The sequence below is a fragment of the Sebastes umbrosus genome, unplaced genomic scaffold (genome assembly GCF_015220745.1).
Source record: "Sebastes umbrosus isolate fSebUmb1 unplaced genomic scaffold, fSebUmb1.pri scaffold_113_arrow_ctg1, whole genome shotgun sequence".
Taxonomy (NCBI): Eukaryota; Metazoa; Chordata; class Actinopteri; order Perciformes; family Sebastidae; genus Sebastes; species Sebastes umbrosus.
The window spans coordinates 80,001-90,000 of NW_023618448.1; the positions used below are offsets into that span (position 1 = coordinate 80,001).

General features: G+C 51.0%; 2 protein-coding genes and 1 long non-coding RNA gene across 3 annotated transcripts in view; 1 reads left to right on the forward strand and 2 right to left on the reverse strand.

Annotated features, from left to right (window-relative positions):
• Nucleotides 1-8,803, reverse strand: part of LOC119484237 — a 13,718-nt gene extending 4,915 nt beyond the window's left edge. Inside the window, exon 1 of the mRNA XM_037762929.1 lies at nucleotides 6,713-8,803. Within this exon, the coding sequence (XP_037618857.1) occupies nucleotides 7,047-8,789 (1,743 nt within the window). The 5' untranslated portion in view covers nucleotides 8,790-8,803 and the 3' untranslated portion in view covers nucleotides 6,713-7,046. The remainder of the gene's footprint in view (nucleotides 1-6,712) is intronic.
• snx6 (sorting nexin 6) overlaps nucleotides 1-10,000 on the reverse strand; it is a 15,570-nt gene that overhangs the window by 4,417 nt on the left and 1,153 nt on the right. The window contains exons 3-8 of the mRNA XM_037762930.1: nucleotides 6,152-6,256; nucleotides 5,050-5,160; nucleotides 4,819-4,940; nucleotides 4,217-4,340; nucleotides 1,037-1,132; nucleotides 848-953 (exon numbers count right to left, since the gene is read on the reverse strand). Of these exons, the coding sequence (XP_037618858.1) occupies nucleotides 848-953; nucleotides 1,037-1,132; nucleotides 4,217-4,340; nucleotides 4,819-4,940; nucleotides 5,050-5,160; nucleotides 6,152-6,256 (664 nt within the window). The remainder of the gene's footprint in view (nucleotides 1-847; nucleotides 954-1,036; nucleotides 1,133-4,216; nucleotides 4,341-4,818; nucleotides 4,941-5,049; nucleotides 5,161-6,151; nucleotides 6,257-10,000) is intronic.
• Nucleotides 4,255-4,933, forward strand: LOC119484240. The gene is made up of 3 exons (XR_005205931.1): nucleotides 4,255-4,378; nucleotides 4,427-4,466; nucleotides 4,795-4,933. It is a non-coding gene; the product is annotated as an uncharacterized LOC119484240 (long non-coding RNA).

A 10,000-nucleotide genomic window follows, 5' to 3' on the forward strand; every position in this document is an offset into this window, starting at 1 on the left:
CCGATACTGTGCTCATGTACTCGTACTCGCAAAACAGCTCCGATACAACGGCACCAATACCACTTTACAGCAGCGTGACGTTAACCTCTCGTCACCATCTTTCGGGTCCTCACGGTTGCCGACAACTCCACAGACCCCTGGCTTTCACGTGGGCCATGGCGCAACGCGGTTGATGCGCACTGAGGACAGTCCACCCTGGTCGACAGTCGCGCCGGGAGCAGGGAGCCCCGTCACGGTGCGGCGAAGTCCGGGCGGGGAGCGCTGTAAAGCTGCAGCTGCGAGCCACCTTCTCCCTGAGCCTTTCCAAGCCGACCTAGAGCCGGTGGCGACGCACCGCCTCGTATGCGTGACTCCCCAGCCTGCCGTGTGTCGCTCACACCCTCCAGCTGGCTGTTAACGAGGCTCTTTAGGCACAGAGAAGTACTCGTATTGGTACTCGGTATCAGAGAGTACCCAGATGTCAGTACTTGTACTCGGTCTGAAAAACAGTGGTATCGGTGCATCCCTAGTCCTTATAAGCACGGCTCCAGCTGGTGTTTGTGGTGTCCTAACGGGGTATATTAGTCGGCTCTCCTCGGCTGTTTTTAGGGATCGGATCATTGGAATGTGGGGCGGCCGGACGAAGGATATCAGGAATGACTGTCCCTGTGTTATCTGGTTTCTTTAAACACTTCAAACTGACGAGTCGGTGTCTGTTCAACAGTTAATCTGGTTACAGTCTGTAATACCGTTTGTCTTCTACATAATCTGGCGTCACCAGCAGGATTGGAAGCAGACGGGCTACGGGCTGCTGGCAACGCGACTGTGAGGCGTTATCTTTCCATTATAAAATGAGCTGGGATCTTACTTTTGTGTGAGCGGATCATTCTGTCCGATTTGGCCGACGCGTCTTTCACTCTGTTGTGATATTCTAACAGAAATGTCTTCTCGTGCTCGAAGAAGTCGTCCACGTCCTGCAAACAGACAAACAAGAAATACAGATGAAACCCGACAGACGTGAAACCGTGAAGCTCAGGTAGAAGATCAGAAAGGTCACCTTGACTCCGGCCACCAGGACGCCGTCCGCCGACTTCACCACGTTCTTAAAGAAATCCTCCAGCTTCTCCTTCTTGTTCTTCCCTCGGACACTCAGCTGTCAAGAGAGGAGAGGTCAGAGGTCAGAGGTCACACTACGACAACAACATGAACTGTACACGCAGCGGAATCACAACATTAAACCGTCTCCAGCTTCTGTTAGAACTGATCCTTTCTGGGACTTCCGGTGTGGCGCTGAAGCAGATGGCTGCTCGAAAGAACGTCTCCCAATCAGTGGGTTTTAATCCCCTTGTACAAACTTGAGATGTCAAATTAAACTGAAATATAACATGGAAGGGGAAAAGCAAAAAAAGGGTAAAGGTAAAACTGGCTCCAGACGCGAGAAAGGTGAAATAGCAGAGGAAATCTACGGCGATGAAGAAAGTCACGGGAACAACAGCGAGACAGGGAAAGCTAACGAAGCGCTAGCTAGCTCGGACATGCAGGCCATCTACAATGAGATCCGGGCGCTCAGATCGGATCTTAAAAGTGATTAAGTGAATTCCCACTCACGTTTTGTGAAGACAAAGAAAGAGCTGAACGAGTTTAGGGGAGAAATCAACCAGAAACTCAAAGAAGCTACAGGTGACCTGCAGGCCACCAAAGTCAGAGTGGCGGAGGCGGAACAACGCATCGCCGGTATTGAAGAACGGGACGCAGCGGCGAGAGAGGCTCTTATTCAGACGATGGAGACTCAAGAGGCTCTGCAGGCTAAGCTAACTGATTTAGAAGCTCTTTCTCGCCAGAACAACCTCGGCATATACGGCGCGCCGGAGGGATCTGAGGGGAACAACCTCGGCATATACGGCGTGCCGGAGGGATCTGAGGGGAACAACCTACCGGAGTTTGTGACAAAGCTTATAAAGTCGGAGCTTGGCCCGCCGATAACGGAGATGGACCTCGGAATACAGCGCTGTCCCCGGGCTCTCGCTCCAAAGCCTCCAAGCGATGCACCACCAAGATCACTGGTGATCTGCTTCCTCGAGTTCAGAATGAAAGAACAGATACTGCATACTGCTTGGAGAAAGATAGATGTCCGTTACGACGGGAAGAGGATCTATTTTCATCAAGATTATCCTTCCGACATTTTCAAGAAAAGGAAGGCATATGTGGAAATACTGACGGAACTTAAAGCCAAAGGAATCCGTTTCCAAACGCCACATCCAGCCAAACTGAAGGGGTTCTTTGACAGCGGTACCCACACCTACGAGATCGCGGTAGAAGCGGCTAAAGACTTGAAGAAGAGAGGATTCTCCATAGAAACCGTCAAGGAGCTCGACTCTGCAGCGGTGAAACAGCGGAGACTAGCAACGTGGGAGAAGGCAGGTGCGGGCCGCGGACCGAGAGCAGATACGGGAGAGGCTACGGAGTTTTCAACGCGCCCCCCCCCCCCTCCCCGGGAATATTCGGCGCTGACGAGTGATACGTTGAAGGGTAATTATAACGGGGCTTATCGGTAAGTGGACGGAGCCATACACCTCCACGATGAATCACTTGAATGACGGCCCAGTTCTGAGTAGACTGACAGTGATACCGGGGCGTTAACACTGCTTCACTAAACAACACAGACAAAGTCATATTGGTTTAAACTAAGAGGTCACTCTGCTATTTTACTTTCAGCCAGTTTATTAAGGTACTTAATATCATTTCTCCTGGAGCCTGCCTAGCTGAATCTTTATACCGGCCACATGGGAACAGTTGTGAACATTACCGGTGCAGAGTATTCTCTGTTGCACTGACGGGAGGCCCTCGATGGACTCACTCTCAATGTGAGGATTTATTCAAACCTCGGACTTGCAAGTCTTTTTCTTTTCTTTGTTGCATGTACTTGTTTTATTATGATGGTTCATATACACTCACCGGCCACTTTATTAGGTACACCTTGCTAGTACCGGGTGGTCTCCTCTTTATTAGGTACACCTTGCTAGTACCGGGTGGTCTTCCTCTTTATTAGGTACACCATGCTAGTACCGGGTGGTATCCACTTTATTAGGTACACCTTGCTAGTACCGGGTGGTCTCCTCTTTATTAGGTACACCTTGCTAGTACCGGGTGGTCTTCCTCTTTATTAGGTACACCATGCTAGTACCGGGTGGTATCCACTTTATTAGGTACACCTTGCTAGTACCGGGTGGTATCCACTTTATTAGGTACACCTTGCTAGTACCGGGTGGTATCCACTTTATTAGGTACACCTTGCTAGTACCGGGTGGTCTTCATCTGCTTCCAGGTTGGACGTGTTGTGCGTTCAGAGATGGTATTCTGCATACCTTGGTTGTAACGAGTGGTTATTTGAGTTACTGTTGCCTTTCTATCATCTCCAACCACTCTGCCCATTCTCCTCTGACCTCTGACATCAACAAGGCATTTCCGTCCACACAACCCCCGCTCACTGGATCTGTTCTCTTGTTGGGACCATTCTCTGTAAACCCTAGAGATGGTTGTGGTGAAAATCCCAGTAGATCAGCAGTTTAATACTCAGACCAGCCCGTCTGGCACCAACAACCATGCCACGTTCAAAGTCACTTAAATCCCCTTTCTGATGCTCGGTTTGAACTTCAGCAAGTCGTCTTCACCACGTCTAGATGACGTAATGCATTGAGCTGCTGCCATGTGATTGGATGATTAGCTATTTGTGTTAACAAGCAATTGAACAGGTGTGCCTAATAAAGTGGCCGGTGAGTGTATATTGTTCATTGTCATGGGTTAGGTTACACAAGTGCACAGGATTTTAATTGAACATATGCATTTACAGGATAGTTACACTTAATGTCAATGGGTTGCATTGTGGGTAGGTAGGTGGGTTGCATTGTGGGTAGGTAGGTGGGTAGCTAGGAAGCTAAACTAATGTTTAGTTTCTGAAGGTAAATTGTGCTCAGGTGATGAAGTCAAACAGGTGTGAGTGTTTACAGAACATCCAGCTCTAGAGTCAACAGATCTCATGATCACACCTGATCACACCTGATCTCAACTGATCTCACCTGAGTGGATTTTACACTTTGGCTCAGAAAACAGGAGCAGAGTGAGACCTCTCACTGTTGCTCTGTTTAAAGTTCACCTGCTCACTGGTGGGCTTCACCTGGATGGACACCTGTAGTGTCAGAAGTGACTGGAGGTGTGAGAAGTGTCAGCAGTGACTCACGTCCTGGTTGTACTCCAGGAAGACGTGGAAGTTGAGGTCTTTCCTGAGGACAGGATGAGCCGCCACGCGACACAGGAAGACCTCGTGCATGGCGACAGTCTTCTTAAAGATGGCCAGGTACTCTCTGAAAACACAAAGTGTGATCATCAGGTAGGCAGGCAGGTAGGTAGGTAAGTAGGTAGGTAGGTAGGTAGGTTGGTAGGCAGGTAGGTAGGTAGGTAGGTAGGTAGCCAGGTTGGTAGGCAGGCAGGTAGCTAGGCAGGTAGGTAGGTAGGCAGGTAGGTAGGTAAGTAGGTAGGTAGGTAGCCAGGTTGGTAGGCAGGCAGGTAGCTAGGTAGGTAGGTAAGTAGGTAGGTAGGTAGATAGGTAGGTTGGTAGGCAGGTAGGTAGGTAAGTAGGTAGGTAGGTAGCCAGGTTGGTAGGCAGGCAGGTAGCTAGGTAGGTAGGTAAGTAGGTAGGTAGGTAGATAGGTAGGTTGGTAGGCAGGTAGGTAGGTAGGCAGGTAGCCAGGTTGGTAGGCAGGTAGGTAGGTAGGCAGGTAGGTAGGTAAGTAGGTAGGTAGGCAGCCAGGTTGGTAGGCAGGTAGGTAGGGAAGGACTCACGCCTCCAGCTCTTGCTTCATCTTAGTGAACTCCTCCTTCGTCATGGATCCTTCTCCTTCTCCCAGTTTCTGCAGTTTCTCTCTGGACGCATCAAAGTCTGGTCTGGGAGGCGCGGGGGGGATCTACACAACATCACCATCATCATCATCATCATCAGTGTGTGTGTGTGTGTGTGTGTGTGTGTGTGTGTGTGTGTGTGTGTGTGTGTGTGTGTGTGTGTGTGGTTCTCACGATGTATCCTGCGTACTCTTCGTTCTCAACGAAGGAGTCGTGCAGCCAGATGAACTCTTCGTGCTGTCGGACCACTGAGAACTCGTTCTGCTTGAAGTTGGGCAGCGTGCTCTGAGGAAACAGGAAGTACATCATCACTACGCTACTCACATCAGGTCTCAGAGGACGGAGGCGTTTTACCAGATTACACCTGAACACAACATGATAGAACTCAATGGATCCTCCGTACGTTAGCTGTTAGCTCCCTTATTAAGCATTCTGCCCACCGGCTGCTAACAGCTAGCAGCTAACACCTAGCAGCTAACAGCTAGCAGCAAGCAGCTAACAGCTAGCAGCTAACAGCTAGCAGCTAACACCTAACAGCTAGCAGCTAACACCTAGCAGTTAACAGCTAGCAGCTAACAGCTAACAGCTAGCAGCTAACACCTAGCAGCTAACAGCTAGCAGCTAACACCTAGCAGCAAGCAGCTAGCAGCTAACACCTAGCAGCTAACAGCTAGCAGCAAGCAGCTAGCAGCAAGCAGCTAACAGCTAGCAGCTAACAGCTAGCAGCTAACAGCTAGCAGCTAACACCTAACAGCTAGCAGCTAACAGCTAACACCTAGCAGCTAACACCTAGCAGCTAACAGCTAGCAGCTAGCAGCTAACACCTAGCAGCAAGCAGCTAGCAGCTAACACCTAGCAGCTAACAGCTAGCAGCTAACAGCTAACACCTAGCAGCTAACAGCTAGCAGCAAGCAGCTAACAGCTAGCAGCTAACAGCTAGCAGCTAACACCTAACAGCTAGCAGCTAACAGCTAACACCTAGCAGCTAACAGCTAACACCTAGCAGCTAACAGCTAGCAGCTAACAGCTAGCAGCTAACACCTAGCAGCAAGCAGCTAGCAGCTAACACCTAGCAGCTAACAGCTAGCAGCAAGCAGCTAACAGCTAGCAGCTAACAGCTAACACCTAGCAGCTAACAGCTAGCAGCTAACAGCTAACACCTAGCAGCTAACAGCTAGCAGCAAGCAGCTAACAGCTAGCAGCTAACAGCTAGCAGCTAGCCAGTTTCAAAGTGTCCCCTTTAGTCTCTGAGACAGAGACACATAAAGAGTCTGACCTTGGTGTGGACGGTGAACTTGACCTTGTCTCTCTCACTCAGAGCGTCGGAGATGTCCACCTGCAGCGTGGCGTCCGTCTGGAGGTCCACGTTGACCGCCCGCGGCTGCAGAGAGACCACAGAGACCACATATCCCATGATGCACCACACCCACTAATCAGCTGCTTAACATAACACAGTGATGATGATATAATGTGACATCACAATATATGAGCTGTAATTATCTAACTGTCAAATATCATCAAGATGAAATACAACGACTCTACAGAGAGAACTATGAAGATGATTCAATCTAATGAATATAATAAAATGATTATATTATAGTACTATAGAGGACGGTTTCAGTCTGACACATCTTTATATTCTATATATATATATAGTTATTTCTATGCTAGCCCTTCCAGTCACCAGCACATACTGGATCTATTCCAGCTCTCTCTGCACATGACCAGCCATCAGTCTCACATATAGACCGTCCTGTGAAGCTCACATTAACACGTGCACCACGTGCACCACGGTACACACACACACACACACACACACACACACACACACACACACACACACACACACACACACACACACACACAAATGCCTACTGTCACAGTGTTGACAACTCGCTTATTTACAGACTTTATTTCTAAAAAGAGACCAGCGACTCATTCAAGTTATATTATATATTATATATCATATCTCTCCCTCTCCTCTGTCACTATTAATAATATAGATAACATAATATAACATTATATAATACACCTCTACATACTTGTAAACAGATCCTGAGTCATTAATAGTTTTGTATAAATATATATTTAAATAAATACATAGTGTATAGATAGATGATAAACAGTTGACTCTGTCGTGGTACGCCACGTTAACCCGGTGGTACACCACGTTAACCCGGTGGTACGCCACGGTGGTACGCCACGGTGGTACGCCACGTTAACCCGGTGGTACACCATGTTAACCCGGTGGTACTCCATGTAAACCCGGTGGTACTCCATGTAAACCCGGTGGTACCGGTGGTACACCACGTTAACCCGGTGGTACGCCACGGTGGTACGCCACGGTGGTACCGGTGGTACGCCACGTTAACCCGGTGGTACACCACGTTAACCCGGTGGTACTCCATGTAAACCCGGTGGTACTCCATGTAAACCCGGTGGTACACCATGTAAACCCGGTGGTACCCCATGTAAACCCGGTGGTACTCCATGTAAACCCGGTGGTACACCATGTAAACCCGGTGGTACCCCATGTAAACCCGGTGGTACTCCATGTAAACCCGGTGGTACCCCATGTAAACCCGGTGGTACCCCATGTAAACCCGGTGGTACTCCATGTAAACCCGGTGGTACTCCATGTAAACCCGGGGGTACGCTATGTTAACCCGGTGGTACCCCATGTAAACCCGGTGGTACCGGTGGTACGCCATGTTAACCCGGTGGTACTCCATGTAAACCCGGTGGTACGCCATGTTAACCCGGTGGTACCCCATGTAAACCCGGTGGTACCGGTGGTACGCCATGTTAACCCGGTGGTACCCCATGTTAACCCGGTGGTACGCTATGTTAACCCGGTGGTACCCCATGTAAACCCGGTGGTACTCCATGTAAACCCGGTGGTACACCATGTAAACCCGGTGGTACACCATGTAAACCCGGTGGTACACCATGTTAACCCGGTGGTACTCCATGTTAACCCGGTGGTACGCCATGTTAACCCGGTGGTACTCCATGTTAACCCGGTGGTACTCCATGTAAACCCGGTGGTACGCCATGTTAACCCGGTGGTACTCCATGTTAACCCGGTGGTACTCCATGTAAACCCGGTGGTACGCTATGTTAACCCGGTGGTACCCCATGTTAACCCGGTGGTACCCCATGTTAACCCGGTGGTACCCCATGTAAACCCGGTGGTACGCTATGTTAACCCGGTGGTACCCCATGTTAACCCGGTGGTACCGGTGGTACGCCATGTTAACCCGGTGGTACGCCATGTTAACCCGGTGGTACGCCATGTAAACCCGGTGGTACCCCATGTTAACCCGGTGGCACACCATGTAAACCCGGTGGTACCCCATGTTAACCCGGTGGTACCCCATGTTAACCCGGTGGTACACCATGTAAACCCGGTGGTACGCTATGTTAACCCGGTGGTACACCATGTAAACCCGGTGGTACGCTATGTTAACCCGGTGGTACCCCATGTTAACCCGGTGGTACCGGTGGTACGCCATGTTAACCCGGTGGTACGCCATGTTAACCCGGTGGTACCCCATGTAAACCTGGTGGTACGCCATGTTAACCCGGTGGTACCCCATGTTAACCCGGTGGTACCCCATGTTAACCCGGTGGTACCCCATGTTAACCCGGTGGTACGCCATGTTAACCCGGTGGTACCCCATGTAAACCTGGTGGTACGCCATGTTAACCTGGTGGTACGCCATGTTAACCCGGTGGTACCCCATGTTAACCCGGTGGTACCCCATGTTAACCCGGTGGTACGCCATGTTAACCCGGTGGTACCCCATGTTAACCCGGTGGTACCCCATGTTAACCCGGTGGTACGCCATGTTAACCCGGTGGTACCCCATGTAAACCCGGTGGTACCCCATGTTAACCCGGTGGTACGCCATGTTAACCTGGTGGTACGCCATGTTAACCCGGTGGTACCCCATGTTAACCCGGTGGTACCCCATGTTAACCCGGTGGTACGCCATGTTAACCCGGTGGTACCCCATGTAAACCCGGTGGTACCCCATGTTAACCCGGTGGTACCCCATGTTAACCCGGTGGTACCGGTGGTACGCCATGTTAACCCGGTGGTACCCCATGTAAACCCGGTGGTACCCCATGTTAACCCGGTGGTACGCCATGTTAACCCGGTGGTACCGGTGGTACGCCATGTTAACCCGGTGGTACGCCATGTTAACCCGGTGGTACCCCATGTTAACCCGGTGGTACCGGTGGTACGCCATGTTAACCCGGTGGTACCCCATGTTAACCCGGTGGTACCCCATGTAAACCTGGTGGTACGCCATGTTAACCCGGTGGTACCCCATGTTAACCCGGTGGTACCCCATGTTAACCCGGTGGTACCCCATGTTAACCCGGTGGTACGCCATGTTAACCCGGTGGTACCCCATGTAAACCTGGTGGTACGCCATGTTAACCTGGTGGTACGCCATGTTAACCCGGTGGTACCCCATGTTAACCCGGTGGTACCCCATGTTAACCCGGTGGTACGCCATGTTAACCCGGTGGTACCCCATGTTAACCCGGTGGTACCCCATGTTAACCCGGTGGTACGCCATGTTAACCCGGTGGTACCCCATGTACACCCGGTGGTACCCCATGTTAACCCGGTGGTACGCCATGTTAACCTGGTGGTACGCCATGTTAACCCGGTGGTACCCCATGTTAACCCGGTGGTACCCCATGTTAACCCGGTGGTACGCCATGTTAACCCGGTGGTACCCCATGTAAACCCGGTGGTACCCCATGTTAACCCGGTGGTACCCCATGTTAACCCGGTGGTACCGGTGGTACGCCATGTTAACCCGGTGGTACCCCATGTAAACCCGGTGGTACCCCATGTTAACCCGGTGGTACGCCATGTTAACCCGGTGGTACCGGTGGTACGCCATGTTAACCCGGTGGTACGCCATGTTAACCCGGTGGTACCCCATGTTAACCCGGTGGTACCGGTGGTACGCCATGTTAACCCGGTGGTACCCCATGTTAACCCGGTGGTACGCCATGTTAACCCGGTGGTACCGGTGGTACGCCATGTTAACCCGGTGGTACGCCATGTTAACCCGGTGGTACCGGTGGTACGCCATGTTAA